The sequence below is a fragment of the Microcebus murinus genome, chromosome 10 (assembly GCF_040939455.1).
Source record: "Microcebus murinus isolate Inina chromosome 10, M.murinus_Inina_mat1.0, whole genome shotgun sequence".
In the NCBI taxonomy this organism is placed as follows: Eukaryota; Metazoa; Chordata; class Mammalia; order Primates; family Cheirogaleidae; genus Microcebus; species Microcebus murinus.
Genome location: NC_134113.1, coordinates 21,786,163 through 21,807,442, shown reverse-complemented (window position 1 = coordinate 21,807,442; position 21,280 = coordinate 21,786,163). Strand labels below are relative to the sequence as shown.

General features: G+C 40.2%; 1 protein-coding gene across 20 annotated transcripts in view; it reads right to left on the bottom strand.

The window, feature by feature from the left end:
* The window catches only part of ANKS1B (ankyrin repeat and sterile alpha motif domain containing 1B), a 1,022,908-nt gene that overhangs the window by 71,416 nt on the left and 930,212 nt on the right, over positions 1 to 21,280 (bottom strand). For 16 of the 20 annotated variants that reach the window (XM_012787601.3, XM_020287904.2, XM_012787602.3 and 13 more), the window contains 2 exons: positions 13,685 to 13,792; positions 11,408 to 11,587 (listed from right to left, as the gene is read on the bottom strand). In XM_012787601.3, the coding sequence (XP_012643055.1) occupies positions 11,408 to 11,587; positions 13,685 to 13,792 (288 nt within the window). Of the gene's footprint in view, positions 1 to 11,407; positions 11,588 to 13,684; positions 13,794 to 21,280 lie in introns of those variants that run through there. The other 4 variants (XM_012787606.3, XM_012787611.3, XM_076007867.1 and 1 more) reach the window with 2 other exon arrangements.

Below are 21,280 nucleotides of genomic sequence, written 5' to 3'. Positions count from 1 at the left end.
TGTGACCTTCCCCTGTGTCTATGGGGAAGATTCTTGTACAGATCAGTAATCACCTGCTGGGAGGGAAGAGCCAGGCTGACAGTTGTTCCTCCAGCATCTGCATGTGTGACCCGCCATTGCTGGCATCAGAGTTAACCAACCTACCAACAGTGGGAGGAGTAAACAGCACATTTGGTTCCATCCTAAGTCCTCGGGCATGATATAAATTCTGATACCGCCTGCCTGAGTTTAAGGTTTTCTCCCTATCCTCTTCCTCTATCTTTCCCCTGCCCCCTCAGATGTCTCCTTCCTTCCTTTCTTCCTTCCTTCCCTCCTTCCCTCCTTTCCTGCCTTTCTCCCTCCCTCTCTCATCTCTAATTCTGGCACTGATAGCACACAAAATAAGCCCTCAGCTGCCAAAGTAGGAAAGAACCATAGGCTTATGGTACTCCTGTTATTCATTTGTAGAGATAATATATAACCTGCATTCCCTAATATGACAGTTGTAGCCCTAAATGGCATTACACAATTATTTATGAACTCTCTTCACAGGAAAAAATAGAGCAGAGAAAAACAAACGAACATTGTCTGTTCAATCCAGATCTCATTGTAGAGATCCTCAGATTCTATCAATGTTGCAGGGAATTTAAGTCAATTGGGTTCACGTCGTTTATAGCCATATGGGCTATTTTACTTGTTCTAGCTCAAAGTTTGGACACCATCACTACTTATATGAACATTTTTCAGGACCAGTAAAAAGCAGAAGTATTAATAACTCTTTCAGAAAAGCAGTGACCAGCTTTCTATCATAACATGAATTGCTGCAAAAAAAAAATACTTGGATTTTGCAAAGTAATATTATTCTTTGTCTGTAATATCTCTTTAAAATTTACATTATGCTCCTTCCTTGCAAGCAGAGGCTGTCATTTTCTTTACTTACATCCACTCATTGACTATATGCTCAACATTTGTTTCTCACTTCTGGTGAAAAAGAGGTATTATTGGATAAAGTCATTCATTCAACGATGTTTACTGAAACCCCGCTATTTCCTCATTTATCCTTGTGAAAAATATAGATAAACAAGGTCTAGTTGAACAGTCATGTGGAATGCTGCCAACCTAAGAGGTCTCTGGTAGAAAGCTATAGTTTCTCCTTCTACCTTATTTGGAACTTCACTTGGAGGACTACTTGAAATGTCTGGCTTTTTTGAGGTAAGCATTTTATTTTATTTTATCCATTTATTTATTTCAGAGACAGGGCCTCGCTCCGTCACCCAGGCTGGAGTGCAGGGGTGTGACCATAGCTCACTGCAGCTTCGAACTCCTGAGCTCAACTGCTCCTCCCACCTTGGCCTCCCAACTGGGACTACAGGCGTGCGCCACCACACCTGGCAGGGGTAAGCTTTTTATTTTATTTATTTATTTATTTATTTATTTATTTATTTATTTATTTATATTTTGAGACAGAGTCTCACTTTGTTGCCCAGGCTAGAGTGAGTGCCGTGGCATCAGCCTGGCTCACAGCAAGCTCAGACTCCTGGGCTCAAGCGATCCTCCTGCCTCAGCCTCCCGAGTAGCTGGGACTACAGGCATGCGCCACCATGCCCGGCTTACTTTTTCTATATATATTAGTTGGCCAATTAATTTCTTTCTATTTATAGTAGAGACGGGGTTCTCCCTCTTGCTCAGGCTGGTTTCGAATTCCTGACCTGACCGCCCGCCTCGGCCTCCCAGAGCGCTAGGATTACAGGCCTGAGCCACCATGCCCGGCCAGGGGTAAGCCTTTTAAATCAGCACATCACACAGTTGGGAAAGATCACTGATGTCCTGAGTGACAACCAAGTTTTAAAAAGGTCTCAAGGATTATTGGATAAACAACTCGATGGAGCTGTTTTACGTGGGAAAGAACACTGCAAATGTAAAATCCAGCCCTGCTGAGAAACGAGGCATGGCCATTGATAAAGGCTGGGAATTTTTCATGACGAAAAGCTCAACAAGAATTAGCAATATGCTAATGTCGTTCAGCACGAATACCAACAAAGTGGACCTGCTGGAAGCTGGGGAATGCGGAAGTGTGCAGCCCACAGCCTGCTCATCACCACGATGTCAGCAAGGAGCTGGATACACTGAAAACAGTGCGGGGACGGTATCAAAATGTCTTCAGTCTTAAAGAACTCTTCTCAGCAAAAGGGCTCAGATTTATTCTTTGCTTTTTCCAAAGACAGCATTAACTCTGTAGGAGTTTTAGGAAGGCTTATTTCAATATAAGGCAAAAGTTGTATCAATTACCACTTTTCCAAGGATGGGGCTGCCTCACAAAGGAGGGGCCAACTTTCCAGTGACAAGTTGAGGCAGAAACTGTCTATTAAGGATGTATGAGAAAGGGTGCCTGCATCAACTAAGGGACAGGACTATGTACATTTTCTGGCCCCTTTTCACCCTAAAATTCTCTGCTTTTCTTTAATATAGCACAGTTGGCTCTCTGTATCCATGGATGAGGAATGCTTGAGCACGGAGAGGGCTGACTGTACCATGCCATTTCACATAAGGGATTTGAGAATCTGCGGATTTGGGTATCCACTGCGGAGGGGTGGTCCTGGAACCAGTCCTCCGTGGGTACCGAGGGAGGACTGCACAGAAGGATCATCTAGCTATTAATGCACAGAGAGAAAAGCAAGTGACTGCCAATTTTGTGATCCCACATTCAAACCTCATTAAGATAGAGACCTATACAAAAAGGGGCTCACATCATTTCACAATGGTTTATGTGAAGCAATTGTTTACTATCAATATCTCTGATTTGTAAAGTATGAAAACTTGGATGTCAAGAGCAAAGGATTTTCTTCAAATACAAATTTTTTCTTTATCCATGCTACCTTAGAGATTTAATTCTCTACTAATCTTGCATTTATATTAGGTATTAGATATTATTAGTAGAATTTTTCAAGGGGCTCAAAACATTGCATTGGAGCCTTTGGGGACTTAGAATTTCTAGGACATGTCATATCTGCTGGTGTCTGGTTTGTAGAGACAAGCTGGGGCGTTCATCAACACCGTGGTTCACATGCAGGCTGTGAAGCTAGACCTGACCACCTGCATTCGAATCCTGGCTCTACTCCTTACTATCTGTGTGGCTTGGGCAAGCCACATAAATTCCCCATGCCTCAATTTCCTCATTATAAAGTTGTTCTAATCAGTCTGGCTCTGAAGATGATGTTGATGAACTACCAGATCTGAGCTACACAGATGATATTCTATTGTTTCAGGCAGTTAATTTCCCTAAAAGATTTGAGCCCATTCCAATTTGTGTCCAATCTGATATGTCCTAGAGTCCTGTAGTTTTAGGGTGCCTATAACCTTACGTAAAGTAATTTGGTCAGCAGTGTTTACAGAGTGCTTATGATAGAAGAATACAAAAATGATTAAGGAAGAGTCAGGTCTTGCCCCCACACAGCCAAAATATACCTTACCAAAAGATGAGCAACCATTTAAAAATGAAATATAATTATATACTTTGAAATATACTAACTCATAGACATCCTTTACATTTTAAAAGGATTTACGTATGGATACCATCCATTGATCCTTTTCTAAAGAGCTCCAATGCTAACTAGGATATAACATGGATAGGAACTTCTTGGATGTGTATGCATTCATAAGAACTATTGTTTCTGTATCACTGGAGAGGTTTTACTATGGGCTTACAAGTTGGAAAACAGAAATAACTAAATATTGTGAGCTTTACTTTAAATGCATTTACTCCTAGTTGCAGTTGAAAAAGCATAACATAGAAGAAAACTAAAAGTTATCTCAAAATAAAAATAAGGCCTAAAACAACCCAAATGCATAGCTTCATAGTTTGTAAAATACTTTGCAAAATACTACTTTATTTGTGCCTCGTGACAATGATGTGAGGCAGACATTAATCTTACTTTGGGAAGAGAAACTAAGGCTCTGTGTAGCTAAGAGGCTTGTCCAAGGTTGCAGAGGTAATAGATATTAGAGATGGGATTTTTTAACCCTGATCTTATTATTTCAAATCTGGCATTCTAAAAAAGCTCATCAGATTAAGTATGAAAAAATGAAATCAGTACTCATCTGATGTAAGAATTTTCCATCAGACAGTCTCAGAATTCCAAAGTCAAAGTGGGTTTATTCAGGCACCCACTATTTGCTATTTCTGCCTGCTTAGAAACCAGTTCCACTTCTGGTAACAGGAGCCTGGCTGTCCATGGGAGGAGCTTGCTTCTTACCCTTCAGTCCACGTGTTCAAATGGAGCCCATGCCTGGCTAATCTTACACACACACACACACACACACACAAACACACACACACGTGCACACACACACACATCCCTTTGTGGCAAGCTCAGGGAATGTACAAGTGACCCAAACAAGGCTGATCTGATCTGATGGGATTATTAATACTGAGACTTCAATTTTAGAACTCTTGGAAAGATAGGTTCCTTTTCCTGTAGGTTCAACTTTAACAGGGATTGGGTTTGAAACTTTCCACATATAGAGCACACCAGCTTGGAAAAAGAGCCAATAGAGAGAGAGCAGAGCCATGGAGAGCCAGAGAGAAAGGCAGCACAGGAGCTCTGGGGTCCAGCACTACCTGGACCTTGCAGGGAAATGACGCAAACACATGCCCTTTTCTGCATACACCATCTTGAGCTGAATTTCTGTTACTTACATGAACTCAGAGGAGTCCTTGCTGATAAATTACTTTAGTCATATACAAACAGAATTAACTGTTTAGGTAATTAGAGACTGGACCACATAATCAACCCTATTTCCTCTAGACATCAAAAAACTTTATTATTATTATTTTTTTGCCACTGGAAAAAGAAAAGGAAGAAGAAGGAGAATCAGAATAACAGAACTCTCCTCCCCTTCAAAATTTAGCAAGGTCAAATTATAACAGCCAAAACTGACCTGTGGACCCAAGAACTGGACTGAATGTAATGAGAAACATTCCAAAAATTTAACAAGTGGAAAAATAGCCTGCTGTGCCTCTTTGCGAACAAGCTGCTCAATGTCAACAAGCCCAAGGCACTAGTAAATATCACAAGGTCAATTCCAATGAAATAGGGTTTTTATATATTGTCAGATTTCTTATTTAATTCAGTTGAAAACAGAATCTTTTCTATTGATGCTTTTTTGTTTTTTAAATACATGGTCTTGTTTTAATTGTAAGCCGTCCCCTTGGTTCAGCACCACCACGCGGAGGGAAGGTAGAGACATCAGAACTTTAGCAAAATGACAGAGGTGTTTAAGTCTGACTGGGGTCTATAAGAACAAACTCCGGCTAACGTGCCTCCTTATTGGACTTGAGGGTGAACAAAAGAATCTAGACTTGTGAGTATCAGAACCTAAACAAGAATCCACCTGAGCGAGTCTCCCACTTCTTCCAATTATTTTTTTTTAAGACCAAAGTATAGGATACATGAGACACTACTCATACTGGAATTCATGCTGCCTGGAAGACACTAATCATACTGGACTTTCTAACCCCAAAGTTGTCACAGGTAGAGCAGGGCATATTCTGAGAAGAGACTATTAACCGACCACATTAATAAACAAGGTGTACAACACATCAGGCTTAAATTCCAAATATAAAAGCACCATTTTCCACTTTTGCTTTGATAATAACTAGATGACTGTTGGTCTAGAGTTCTCGACATGAAACAGGCCACAGATATCATCAACATTCCAAATTATCTCTGAAGCTGTGTGTCAGCTTGTCAACTTGACAAGCTGTCAAATCAGAAGCTCATGATGGAAAAGCTTACTGAGTTTATTCTTAACCTTCTTTTTTGGTTATATATTATCTGTCTGTGTTTAAGTATTAGGAATTGCTCTTTAGACCTTCACGAAAGAAAATTCTGAAATCATGGACAGGCTGAGCCTTTCTGAGTACTGGCTATGTGATGAAAATCTAAATTAAAAACTCCACTAACTTATGGACATTAAAAAAATCTGATATGACACAGTAATAAGAAAACTTGTTTAGTGTGGGCAAAAAAGTCACTTTATGAAATGTTGTTCCTTTCAACATAGTTGTGCTATTTTCTGAAGATTGATTCTGTAAATTCCCATATTGCCAGAGCAGTGGGTAGAATTTCTAGGAACAACAGGCCTACTCACTCAGGAAAAGTATAAAAGGACAAATTACCATCTTTCTTCTTTCCCAGAGATGGCATAGTGTTTGCCTAATGGCTTTCTGGAATATCCGTACTTCTCTAGCTAATGATTTTGTGTACTGTAATATTTCAGTAAAATTCTAAACTTCATTTAAAGCAAAAGATTCCTTCCTTTTCACTTAATATTTTATCTAACCATGTTACGATAACATGTTATTACCATATTACATCTCATGTTATGTGCTTTTTGTAACCTGAACTGGCAGAGATGGATTTCATCTATCCTCCATGTTCCCTGGCTTTGAGATCATCTGCACAGATTCTTCTGCATCATGATACATGCTCCTTGGCAGGCTTTGCATTTACGCAATTAAAATAATAAGGAGAAAAACTCCAATTCCATTTTCAATACACATTCTAATCCTGGATAAGAATGGAACAAAAAGATGGTCTTTATAGAATACAACAACCACCGACCGAGCACTTGCCTTTCTAACATCTTTGGCACCACTTTGCCCTACGATGAATCAGGGACCTTTAAATTAGGGACTGACAGGTCACGTATCTAAACTGACAGTCATATCATCTCTCTAGATACAGTGCTTTACAGTTTAGAACAGACTTTCACATAGAATTATATGATGTACACAAACCTGAGAAACGGGCATTATCTACATTTTAAAGACAAGGAAACTGAAGTTCAGAGACACCACATGATTTGGTCCAGGTCACACAGCCAGAAAAAAACCCAATCAGAACTCCAACTGAAGAAGCCATTAAGGGGAAACAGCATCCACCGTTTGGAGAGACACCACAGGCGAGAACTTGTCTGTACACAGAATAGCCCCACGCCTGCATTCAAAGCTACTCATGAACATGGGAGAAGAGCAGAGTTCCCCACTGAAAGGATCAACAAATAGCCACTGTAGTTTTGCATTTAAAGGGTTTCATGGTGATCACCACGAGCTGATTCAGTAAGTTTCCACTAAACTACTAGTGATTTTATCCTCTGCATGCTGTGCCTACATAAGTGTCATCTATTATAGCACATGAAAAATTAGCATTTGTTGAATTGTTATTAATATATTTTATATCATTTTAATACAGGCAGCCAACAGAGCATCAGGGGCTATAAAGAAACAAGGCTATGGTCAGGGTGACCAGGGCTTGGGTCTCAGCCTTGCCATTTACCAGCTGTGAGGCCAAGCACTCACCCACCTTGGCTTACTCACATGTACACGTGGAATCCCAGGCACAGACCTGGCCATGGCAGGGCTTCCATATGGCTCAGTTTCTTATTCCCCTTCCTTTAGTCAAAAGAACCAACATTTGCAGAACTAATATAACATGTAAAGTGCTCCCAAATAAAGAAGTAATTGATCTAGTCATACTTATTAAGTAATACTGTTTATATTAAAAAATTCAACTTTCAACTGAATTAACTTTCTAATGATTTAGAAATAATTTAGAAAAAGCCTTTGTAGCACCTAACATATTGCTCCCAGGTAATATTTTTTTTTTAATTTAAATGTGATTATTCAAAACATAAAGACTTCTACATTATCATTTTTTCTCACTAATATTTAAGCTAAAGTTGTACAAAGATATGCATTTCTTTTGCTGTTAAGGAGTCTGTATTTTGTGAAAATACAAGTACTATTTCATTTTTTCAAGATGTATTTCTGTAAATGGAAGCCTTGTATGTATGGTTGTAACTTTCAGCATTTAGAAACTTTTTTCTTTTTCTGAAATTTGGGGAATGTGACCCCTCACTTTACTAATTCCATCGCTCTCCTTTATTATTCATTTTAAGAATACTTTGACTTCTCCTAAGTAGTATTCAAGAAAACTTCTAAAGGTTGCCATTAGGTTCTACATACTGAAAATATTTTCCTGCTTCGGATACATTTTCCATATTTACATTTACTATCTCATTTCCACAGAATTTGAATGAAAAGCAGACCTGCCACGTACTACGTGTGTATTAATAGTGTGTAGGACACCTTATTTGTGGTAAAATGAGATAACCTTGAAAATTTAAAAGCACTATGTACATTAAGGTATAATTATACAAATATGAGTGCAACATTTATTTATTAGGGATATGGAAATGTGAGAGTGTTTCAGAACTTTTGGGCTAATGAGTCCAATTTAGAATTACAGGCTAGAGAAGTTATGTTTTCAGCGTGATAGGAAACCCATTGTTTAGATGTGTTTACATCATTACATTCAATTAGTGGTGAATTCAATTTTGTTTCTTACATATTCATTTAAGACAATTTGATGCCAGAATATTGCTTATATCAGAATAAAAGGAAACAATAGCCAAAATATTTGCGAATTCCCTGTATTCCAAAACAGACATTTAAAATATGGGTTCAAACTGAAAACACCTCTCTAGTGTTACATTTGAAATTGAAAATACCACTCTAGTGTTACATTTTAAATATTTGCAAACAAACAAATTTAATAGGTTGAAGGAACATTAAATTTAACTCAATGTAACTTTAAGCATTGATTTTTTAAGTTGAGCAAAGCACTTCCAAACATCTGCTGAGCAGACCTTATGAATGCAAGACTCCTGTGAATTATTAAGGCCTCCAAGAACTTAAGGTTTCTGGCCTGAGGCTAGAATTCCAAACCACTCTAGTGGTGGCTGAGCTAAACTTGAAGAAGAACATGAATCTGTCCTGGTGATTTTCTCTCACTGCATTCTCCTTTCTTTTAGTAGGTGAAGAAAGCAAGCCTGAAGGTGGACTTTCACATTTTAGTGGGAAACAGAGAGTGGCTAGGCAAAGCATTAACCAAGCTATAATAAGGCTCTTAGGAGAAGCCTCTTGGGAAAGAACTGTAGAAAGTGAACCCCATTTTGGAAGGATGTATAACTAGCCGCTTGCTTACAGGAATTGTAATTGCTAATTCAAGTCTTTAGGGAGACCCAGCTTGATTAGCTAAACATATAACTTCAGGGGGAAAAATATGGTCTAGAGAGATATGACAGGTTGTTTAAAAAAACAAAGCAAATGGATTTGAAAAATTATTACAACCAAGAAAAGAAAAAGGAAGAACAAGAAAAAAAAAGCCATCAATTGAGTGGCTGAGTGGTGGAAAAGTCACATCATAAATCTAACTGTTCAACAACAAAATAACTGAGTATTTCACATTTTGACAGGCTACAGCTTTGAAATAGCACTATTTTTAAGAGGTCTCCATTCATTTCTCCATGATTTTGGGCCTTGCCAAACTAGGGAACATTCTAGAAACAAATAAAAAACTGCAATTAACACAACCTAAAGAGTTGCAATCCCAGAGTCCCTTTTTCTTATTGATTAGATTCCTGTAGTGCCATCTCCTATTTTCTCTGCAGCAGAAGTTCTGTATTGAACAGCAGGCTTTTAGAAAGCTTCTGATAAACTCCTGGTTGCTGATGGAGCCTGTTTCTCTACCAGCGATTTGAACATTGTTAGTAGCACACGTGAGATGAATAAGCGCATTCACACCGACACTCTGTGGCTCACCACTTCCCATCACCTTGCCTATCGCACTCTTCCGCTTTTGGGCTTTTCTCTCTTGGCCAGATAAAAGTCCATTCAGGTTTTCTCAAAGCAAGACGATTCCTGAAAGGGATGCATTTCTCACTGGAGTGACAGGAAAAAGATCTGGGCTATTCAAAGGGTACTACTGTCCCTGCATGTGAATCTCAGAAAGTAAGATTCTGAGATTGCCAGATTACCTCTGAGTGTTCATACATATGCAGAAGAGTAATTAATTCCTCTGGAAAAAAAACTGCACTGCATGGAGAAATTTCATAAACTGTACAAGCAGCTGAGAAAGGTAATTCTGTTACAGAAGTTGACACTGTCAATAATAGTTAATGCTCATTAAAGAATAATCTTCCCATATCCAGGGAGGAGAAGGGTTCAGAAAAGACCCAGTTTGGATTCATACATAAAGACCACGTGGTTAAAGGTTAAAACAAACAAAATGCTGTCATTAGAGAAATCTAACCACGTATGTGATCCACAAATACTAACAAATAGCAGGAAATAAATGAACAGCTTGCGCGGGGAAAAAAGCTTTCAGACTCCCTATTTTAAAGAACGCCAGTGAAAACACTGATCAAGATTAAAAGACAACAGCAGACAGAGAAAGGAAAAATTATTCTTTTCTTGTTGCTCCTAAATTTTCCATCTCCCTTCTATAAAAGATTCTGTGTAATCCCAACATTGCCATTCCTTGCACAGAGAGCTCTGAGAACAATTCGATATGGAGGGAGCTGAGAGGAGACACAATAACCTGGGCCCTCTATCTCCAAGGCATTTGCAGGCAGAATAGCCATGGTTTCTAGAACATTCTCTCCACATTTATCTTTCATGAGCTGCAGCACAGAATGTTTACCAAAGGCTTTAAAAACAAAATCTCACCATAACAGTTGAGAAAAATATTTAACAACCAAGGCAAAGCAATTACAGGCAAATTTTCACCTCGAGATTCTCATCTTAGGTGTGGGAGGCAGAGAGAAGACTCCTGCACATCAGTCTGAACCTAGAACGAGGATGAAAAGAGTTGATTCTGCCAATAGTTGTCAACAAATCCGCATCTTTGAATCTCAGGGCTAATGGCAGGGCTAGCTGCCCGTCTGAATGTGCTTTAAGAACAGCGCCAATATGTGGCAGTGGCTGACTCGAGTTCCTGGGCAGCGATCTAAGGACAGTCTAGCCCTGAACTTCCACACCCCAAACAAGGAAAGGTCTGAATGTGACAGATCCCTCTTTTCAATTATTTGTGTCAGACGGCATCATCATTTTCAGCTGTTCAAGGTGACAATACGAGATGATGCAACTAGTCACAGTAGAGCAATTCTCCACGAATGTGCAAACTTGGGAGGAAGTTAACAACATTACCTGGAGTTAATCTTCCCCCACCCCCAGCTCTGCCCTGTTATCCACCCAATTTACAAGTTATCATCTAGACCTTTATTATTCATTTTCATTACGACTTGATTTTGACACGACATTATTCCCTTTAGGGCAAAGACTTTCTGGGTGCAATGGGATCAGGCGTCATTTCCCCAGGAAGAAAGAATAACAAGGATATGCATATCCATTCCATTCCCAGAAATTTCTGTTTCAGTCTCATTCAAGCGAGCAAGGAATAAACGACATGGCTTAAGAGGGTAAAGTCCCAGTTAGGCATGGACAGTAAGCATCACTGGAAGCTTAGAATGCATTACCTGGCACAGATGAAAGGCAAACACATCACAGAGGCCAATAATACCTTACCTGAGCCATCTGCCTCTCCAGTTTTGATCGGGGAATATCATCAAAGTAGTTTTCATTTCTTCTCCTCCTTGCATCGCCCTGCATGATAATGTGAGGAACGTCTAGGGAGCCACCAGTGGTGTAAGTGCTTTGGCTAAGTGATGGAGACAACTGAGGAGGAGTGTGATTACCACTGGGTTCCTGAATGGAAATACATCATGAAATAAATACCATGTTCTGTGGCTAGCCTTTGGTTTCAAAATTGCGAAATATTGACAAGACAGACTGTGGGGGTGGGGAGTCCTTTTTGAATCAACTTGCCCAGGAATGGGTGACACTCTACCATTTTATTAAATGGCATGGTCTGGTCCATACTTTTCCCCCTAAGTATTTCAGGTCAAAGGTTTGAAGTATAATTAGGTTCTGTCATCTTAAACTAGCACTATGGATGATCTCGGGAAGAAGGCACACCTAGGCTGGGCACCCCTACAACGGGCACACGTTGGACATGTATGTTTTTACAAGGGAAGGAACTGGATCTTGGTGCAGGCGGAGTGTCCTCACCATGGTAGATGCCATGGTGAGAAAGATAAAATGGGCCCCCATAGGTCTTGACCCTACACCAGAGAGTGGTCTGACAGTAGGTCCCAGGAAGGACAGTAGGACCAGCATGGCGACACAGCATGTCACATGCACAGACTGCAGAGCAGGACATGCCATGACAGAGGATGCTTTGAAAGACAACTCCAGCAGAGGGGGACGGTCAGAAGGAAGATAAGGGGCACAGGTGGCTGAGCTCTAGTGTCTGCAGGTGAGATGGGAACTGGGGTCACTATGGTTCTCGGGGCCTCCTTTGACATTTTTAGGTCCTGCACTTTCTCTTGGGAACCTGTCTTTGATCTAGCTTTTGTTCCCCTAAATCCATTCTGGGGAGCCGGATGGAGAGGTTCAGAAGGGGAAGGGAAGGAAGTAGAGTAAGTGGCAGGTAATTACTCCTCTAAACAGTCACTTTAGGATGATTACACCAACGATGCCTACGTCTTCCTCCCCTTCCATGTAGCAAAACGAAGGCAAAACAAGGATCCCTTTCTAACCTCATTTTTTTTTTTTTTTTCCAATTTAGGAGAGGCTCCTCTTCTTGAGAGGGAAGAATTTCCAGTTCTACTCTTATTACTCCCAAAGCCTTCCAGTAGCTTCCAAATATCCCAGTGTATCCCAATTCTCCCACTGATCAATTTTCCTTCTGGCTCCCTCCTGGAGCGAGTTCTCTTGCATTTCCTGAAATTTTTGTGTATATGTTCTTCTCCTCCAAAGCTGAATCAGACTCAAAATCTTAACAGCTCCTCTCCTGCCCCAGCCTCTGCTGTCCTGACCGTGGAGGTGCTATTTGCTAAAGTGACCGATAAGAGGCTTGCGTCTGCATTTCATAATTTCATCGTGCACAGGCATGTCTAGGTGTGTGCTCTGTTCCTCTTTACTATCGATAACTTTTCTGGCACTTGCAGAAAGGAAATCAGGAGAGAGATTGAGTCAAGTGAGCAGAGTGGGAACTCTGTGACTTTTCAGGGAGATCGCAGCTTTGTGATGAATTTTAGAAAAGTTCTTACAGGATTCATGAAAACCAGTGACTGCCAGCCACTCCTTGCTGTTGTCATTTTGCCCAGAAAGGACAACAGCATTCCTCTCTCTCCCTTTCTTTCTCTCTGCCTTTTCCTCCATGTCTTCCTGCCCTTTCTGCTTTGTTTCTCTCTCCCTTCTGTATTTCCTTTCTAGCTTTCTACCCTGTCATTCTAAAATCTAGTTGTCATACATAAATAATAAAGTTTATTAAATAAAGTTTTAGATTCCCTTGGCTTAATCTTTAAAGTGGGTAAAGCTGGACAATTTCCCACTTTTGGAAAACAGAAGACCCTAAGGTTAATTTTAAATTGATCTTTTACTTAACTGTGGTCCTGGATCGATTTTCTTTCTGTGGGTTTTAGGAGTCTGACAGAAAACTCATTTCCGCTCTCCCGGCACAGGGGGGAGTGTGGGACCGGACGTGAGGGAGTGTTCTTTAAGGCGGTGGTTTGTCAGATCGAATCCCATTATAGATGGATATCTAGACCTCAAAAATATATATTTAACCAACTGAGAAAAACAAATCTTGTGGTATAAAACACAACCCAAAGGGAGATGGTTTTTTTATAGGGATAAGTACATGGAAAACAGCCTGTCCTTCCTGACCCATTGCTCCAGCCATTTTACTGCAGCAAGGAATCCTGGAGGGTGCGGGTGGACGAACGTGCTGGCACTTACCCTGAGCGTGATGGACCGAGGGGGTTTCTGCGGGGCTTCTTCGTGCAGCCTGTCTCCCAGAGACGCCAAAATACGTTTCCTGTGGCCAATCAAACTGATTTTTAAAACCTGAAACAACATATATTTGGGTTAAATATTTCATTGGAGGAAAAATAGTTTTTATATGTCCTAAAACATGAGGGGTGAAAAGAGATCTATGCAAAGTTCCCCCTGAGCCATGAGAGAGGGGGTGTGACATCAGTGTGACCCCCGAGTCCGGGAAGATCGGAGTAGCATCCGGACCCCTGCGCGTCCCACTCCCCGCACAGCGGACCCACGACCTTGGCAGCTCTCCTCACTAGGCAGCTGAAAGCTCACAGAATAAAACCCGAGTCCCAACATGGCCTCGGGGGCCCAGCAGGGCAGGGTGCCTGCTGTCCCTCTCTGCCCGTGTCCCTGCCTCACTGCCCTCCATCTAGGGAGAGGTTCTTTCAGGGTGTTCAGTCACGTGGCTCCTCTGGGCCTCGAACACCCCACCCTCCTTCTCACCTTGGCACCTCTGCCCCACTCAGCCATCTGCCTGGAATGCTCCCCCCAAGCCCACCAGCCCCTGAGACTCTCAGATAACCAGGGACTTCTCATCCCTCTGGATGTTGCTCCAATGTTGTCTCCTCAGAGAGGCCTCTCTCTATCTCCTCGCTGAAAGACTCGGGTTTTATCATTCTCTGAAAGAACCTTATGCACAGGTTTAGTGTTTGTGTACCACCCCACCTTGGGTAAGCTCCTGAGAGCAGGGGATTGGCTTATGTTTATCACTATTAATTTCCTAAATGCCTAAAGTGATGCCTGAAATAATAAAAGCTTAATAAGTATGAAAGAATGAATGTTAATATAGATGAAAGTAACCAAATTAGGGTTAGGATGAAGCCGCCTACTTGGGGCAGACTCAGAGCCTCCTCAGATCGGTATTTGAGTCTGACAGAGCTTCGCAGGCATATGGTAGAGGAGACATCAACGAGAGAACTGAGAATTGCACAGACCCTCAATCTCCAGCCCCATTCCTGGTTATTTTACAAATGCTACCCCTTTCAATCCTCCCAACATCTCTATCTGGAAGGGATTTTCTTGCTTTATAGAGGAAGAAACTGATGTTCAGAGTGGTTAAGTCACCTAACCAAGAGCCAGTACATGGTGGCTCTGGGATTTGAATCAAATTTGCCTGACTCCAAAGCTTGTTTTACTCCAAGGTATACACTGCAAAGTTTAGGCATATCTCCAAATACTACTGACTTTAAAAAACAGCATATTATGAATCCATTAATAAAAAATGGATCTACTCTTTCCCTGTCCATGTATAGTCCCAGGATATAACAAGTCTTATTGGGTAACTAGTTTCCCATTGTGCAAAATGTTTTTCCTCTGTTTTCAAGTTTTAAGGCATAGGGGATGGCATTTCTTCGGCACACATCCCCAGCTACCTTGAATTTTTATTTTTGTATTTGTCAGTTAGCCTATTGGCCTTTCGGCGTAAGTTTATTTAGATTTGAACTCGCTCTATGCCCTATTCCTTTCCCATGCACCCTCTGACCCACGTCTGCTGCTGCTGATGGTGACGGTGCGTGGTAACCAAGGTGAATGTCTCCACGCACCACATCCTGTGATTTTATAAACCTTCATCTTCCCAGGCTGAGGAATCCTAATCTTTGCAAGTTTGTTTTCATAAAGCAGCTCCTCTTTCCCATAGATCCTTTTAGTTGACATTCTCGGGAACTTCTCCTACCCTATTACAATTGCTTAAAATTTGCTGGAAAAAAATATGGCTCACAATACTGCAGGTATAAGTGAACCATGGCTTTACATTTAAGCAGGATACCGTTTTCGGCTTTTAATGCCACTTTTAAAATGTCCTTTCTAAGCACACCTGATTTCTGGCTGGCCTTTTAGCTGCAGTAGGAATTACTAGGGACAAAAGTATACACTGAATGTAAAATCCTTTAATTTTGTTATAGCTGATAGTTCAAAGCCTCTTAATCTAGGGAGGATGGTTTGAATTATTTTTCCCTAAATTTCTTATTTTACGGTTGTCCATGCAGAAGCCCATCTGGTATCCTCTGCCCACTCACACAGCCCTGTGTTCTCTCTCTGCATTTATATTAACCATTTTGGCGTTTTGCTACCTGGAAGAGCTTAGCAGTTTTTGCAAATCTGGAAATTTCACTATGTACTCCTTTCACATGATTTATAAATATGCTAAGTAAGCGTGGCCACAGTGCTGATTACATGCAGGCAGCATTGTTTACACGATCCATAAAAATGCCTTTATATTCTTGCATTGTTTCTTTTTTTTTTTAAGCATTAAGATCAAAGAATTCCCCCAGCAAAAATACAACAATAACCTTTTCAAAAGTATTTTGCAAGTCCAAATACACCACATTTTCTTATTCTCTTTTATTCTCACTCTCAATTACACTGCCAAAGGCTTTTATTGGATATAAATTCTTCCCATTAAATCCCCACTTCCTTTCTCCCAGTAGGTAATTGGATCTGATGCTGCTGGGGCTACCTTGGGGCCCTGAGTCCCACTAAGAAATGTCTTTATATAGTAATAAAGAAATTCAATTATTTTGACAAATAACTGACACTAAATAACAAATAACTATGGTAGAATTGAGCTGCTGTAACCTTCACTGTTGCTTTTGTTTTACTTTCCTGCAATTCAATTTTGGGCAAGTTACCGGAGTCCTCTGATTTCAGTTTTCTCACCTATAAAGTGAAGGAGTTAATGATAATCTCGAATGTTGTTGGGAAGAGGAAGAGGCAGATTGTGAGAATAACCAGCACAGTGCCTGGCACATAGAAGAAGAAATATTCAAAGTGTGCTTATTCCAGCCAATGAACTCTGGGGATGCGCAGAAATCCCAACCCAGAAAGACAAGGACTTGGTTATTTTCAGACGAGATCCGGTGCGTTCAGGGTGGTATGGCCGTAGACGTGGACTTGGTTATTTCCATAAAGTTCATCATGTCAAACAAATGCGCTGGTGCTTTGCATGAAGGGATTTGTCTAACCTTAGAAAAACCCTCGCTGAAGCAATTTATCCCGGTAGGAGCATGTCTGATTTCTAGTTATTAGCTTGATACTAAACCTAATTTAAAAGCCCGTGCCATTCTCCCATCCATGCTGCTTAACCTCCAAGAGGAGCTGAGCTGAGGGGCTCTTCTACATTGGAGCCCATTGTTGCCTCCTCACAGTGATGCTCAGGAGAGCATGAGTGGTTAGATAGATAGAGAACAAATTAACACAGAATGATGACTCATGTCAAAAACACTTGGGTAACCTATTAGAAATAAGTCTCTATCACTGAAGAAACTGATGATAATCATCACTTATTGAACATTTTCTATACTCTAGTTCTATGTCCTAGCTGTGCTAGAAACTGTACCAACTACATTATATACGTGTGTAAATATCTCATTTAATCCATATAGTAACATCATCATTCACATTTTAGAGATGCAAAATCTGACGCTCAGAAATGCAGAGTGACTCACCTAAGGTCACACTGCTAACAGGTATTATGGGTGGGATTTACACCTGATTCTTAAAGACCTGCCCTTTACTACTCACTGTGCCCTTCTTACTGCTATTAACCTCTACACTTTGACCTTAGCTACAGTACTGGTTATGCCATTATGATGCTCCTTACAGTGGTGCTTCTTATCTTGAGTTACCATGTTTAAAACATTAATACAGGGTCTTGACCATCTGAAAATATTGAATTATTCAGTTTTGGGTAAAGTTCATAGCAGTGTTAAAGCTACAGACAAAAAGAGGAGGTACCTCACAGAATTTCCTGTGAAATGCATATAGAGACCAAGGACAGGACACCCTCATGACCTAAGATTCAATCTGTTGGCTAAATGTGGAGTTGGTAAAGAAGGTGACATGTGGCTTCAAAACTCCCAAGTCGACAATAGGAAATCCAATTAGTGAGACAATATTCCAAAGAAAGATAGTCATTATGGAAAAGTTGAGTCTGAGGGCAAGTGGGTTTGTCTTGAGTGAGAACAGCTTAATATCTGGTCATCTCTGTAAGCAGACAGGGTTCCTGAAGGAGTGGAATTCTACTACCCCAGGCACCATGACTAATGATTGGTCTGCAAACCTTTAGTTTTCGAAAAATCAGAGCAATGGTTAGAATGGTTAGTGTGGTAGAGAATTCTGTGAGCTTTCATTACTGCTTGGGTGAAAGTTAACTGTATGTACAAGGAACCCGATGGGAGTAAAAGATAAAGTAATGGTAATATATTAGAGATTTAGTTATTCTAAGATTTCAAGGTAATATAGTTCAACTCAAACAACAATACCGAGTTTCTGCCACAAATTATTTGGAGGATTCAAAGGGGAAACTCAACTAACAGAGCTTACAATATCAGAGAGACTGGGTCCAAATAACTACCCGGTGGCCTTATTAACTAGGATAAAATTATTATACACGTGAGCATAAGCATGTGGTTCCAATTGCTGAGTTCCAGTAGATGAAAAATAAAAGTTATTGCATGTTTTTATTACAACTATCATAAGAGAAATGTGGGTCAAAGGCAGGGAATATTGTCGGAACAACACAGGCCTAGCACAGGTTGGTATCCTCTTATCAGAGCAGTAGCTGCCTCTAGGCATTTTCTCCAGTGCCAACTGCAGAGGAAAATTCTAGAAACCCCATTGCAAATCCCAGCAATAGAATAACTGTGCTAGATGACAGTGCTATAATATTTTGTCACTGCCATTTATGTTTCTTGGTTTGGCTAAGGAAATTCTGCCAGATAATATCTTGACATTAACTTTGCTGAATGGCTTGCATCAGAATACATGTCACAGCAAAGCTGAAAGTGTGTACTTAGATTTATTTTTAAATGTAATATGGTCTAAACATGTTTAAATTTAATGTGCTATAAATTTAAACATGTTTGATTTAAATATAATGTAAATTAAACATTTTTCTTTATCTGCTTTTTAAAAATTAAACAGTTTTTATTATAATAATAAAATTGCTTTTCCACTGAAGATACTTTACAAAATACAGAAAAACAAGTAAGAGAACAAATTATCCATAGGCTACCAACCTTTAGGTATACATCCTTTCATTTTTCCCCCATGATTATGTTCTGTGGTGGCTATATTGTAGGTATAATTTTCACTTTGATTTTTTTCACTTAATAGCAAAGCTAAAGAATTTTTCCATTTTCATTGCTATGTTTGTATAGGCACAATATAAAAACACCATGGATAAACTGCAAGCATGCACGAGTCATGAAGAAAAATCATGTAGTGACAGTCTGTTTCCATGTTCTGCATGAAATCTCAATCCATTTATTGCTGGATGGACCAACTCATGAAGGGAAAAATCACAAATCTACATAATGTTTCTCAGTGTCACATTTTGCATTTGTTATGTTTTGGAGTTCAGATTTAGCTGGCAGATGCGAAATAGCACATGTAGCTGGAATTCTCCAGAGATTACAACATGCCACAGTGCTGGGCACATGAACAATTCTAGTTATCACTCCCATGGGACTGCATCCCTTTTATTTCTGGATTTTTATTTGGGAGGAGGAAACAGTTTGATCTTACATTTGGAACTTCTATTTTAGGGGGGGTATGTTATTCCCCCTTTCCGTTCTAGATATTTTCCAACTAAAGAGAGCAGCTCCCAGGCAAGTCTATAGAGCACTTCTGGCTTCAAAGTGGCCTCTTCTAACAAAACCGCAAGTGTTCTGCGCTGTTCTGGTGTTCTTAAATGCTGAGAATGGGAGTTGAGGTGGAAGTTTTTCTGCTTTGTTCTCATCTGCAGAACTAAAATTGCAACTGAATGTGAAAGGCACCAACCCCTCAAACCTGTGCTCAACACTTTCCACCTGAGAGCATCAAGGCACATGTACCTGTGTATCATCCTTATTCAACTCCTACACTCTCAGAAATCCTCATTTGAACTTGCATCTGATTTTAATTTTTAATTTTTTTATTTCAGAATTTATTATGGGGGTTCAAATGTTTAGGTTACATGTATTGCCTTTGCCTCACCCAAGTCAGAGCTACATTTCTCTGTCATTTCTCAGACTACAGTAATCCACGTCTAGCATGGGATGGTGGAGAGAAAGACTTCAGAAGCAGAGAGTCATGACATTTTGGTTCTACCCCTGACTCTTCTTCTACGTGATCTTTGATACCTTTGAGTTGTGATATAAAGAGGACAATAACAATTTTACTCAACAAACATTTATCGGATGTCTTTCACATATAGCCACCATGTTATGCAATTTGTGAGCCACAGAGAAGAAAAAATATTCAGTCCTCTAGGGCTCTCAATCCAGGAGGTAAAAAAAAACAACAACAAAATATATGTGTGTGTGTGTGTGTGTGTGTGTATGTGTGTATATGTGTGCATATTCTGTCATCTATCCATTCACTCACCTAAATACATATGTCTACACAGCCTTCCCAGTCTAAAAGGAGTTTCTGTGGACTGAATGACTAGGAAACTGCTCTGGAAATTATAAAGCACAGAAATAAGGCATTATTTCTCTCTTTAAAAATTTTTATTTTAATATAGTTACAGGGTACAAACAATTTTTGTTACCTAGATGAATTGTATAGCGGAGAAGTCTAGGCTGTCAGCATGCCCATCACCTGAATAGTGTACATTGCAGCTGATATTTCTCTTTTAAGTGTAACAGAAACTTAAACTTTCTTACCCTTTCCTTGAATGACCTTATCAGCAATATTGTGAATATTATGTTATTTAAATGTGCCATTATGGCTATCTCTGAGCAGATTTTAGATCCAGAGTCATGCCTTTCACTTCTCCTGCCCTCTTTCTTGTTATCTCTTTGCTCCACATATACACACCTGTGCATATTCTAGAATGTCCTTGTCCCCTTCTTTCTATTAGAATCCAGCAAGGATGAAATCAAGCTCCACCTAAAGCCTTCCTTGCTCACCTTGGATTGCAATGACCTCCTATCTCTCTGAATTTCTCTAGTATTTGTGGGCTGCCCTCTGCTATTGACACCTGACACATCCTGGAGTGTACAGCCAGCTCTCTTCCTGTGTTTATATGTCCCACCTGATCACCTGGTATGCTCTGGAAAGTCAGACACAGTGTCACTGCATCCCAGAGTCCCTCCCAGTATCTAGCACACAAGTCCATCTCACAGGTGCACCCCTAAGATCTCAACTCTAATCCCTTTGGAGGAGGTCAACAAGTGAAGCAGGGGAGATGTCTCTGAAAGGAAAAGAGGGAAGGAAAAGAACACCCAGGTCTTATTTCTTCCCCTTTTTGCTCTCAAGCATTTTCTGTTCCTTCTGAGCTTTGGTTCCTTCAGCTTTGGCACACAGTCTTTCACCAGTGACGTGAGATTTCCTAAACTCCCACCATCTGTGGCATCTTCCCTTACCTCTACCAACTCATCTAAAAAAAAATCCCTCTCGCTATATTTTTCCAAATTCTCTTTTCTTTCTGCTATGACTTTTAAAGCAATTGCTACTAAATAATCAGCAAATAAGTTCATTTGACAGATGCCACCCAAAGACAACTGCCTTAACCCATGGGAAGGAAAA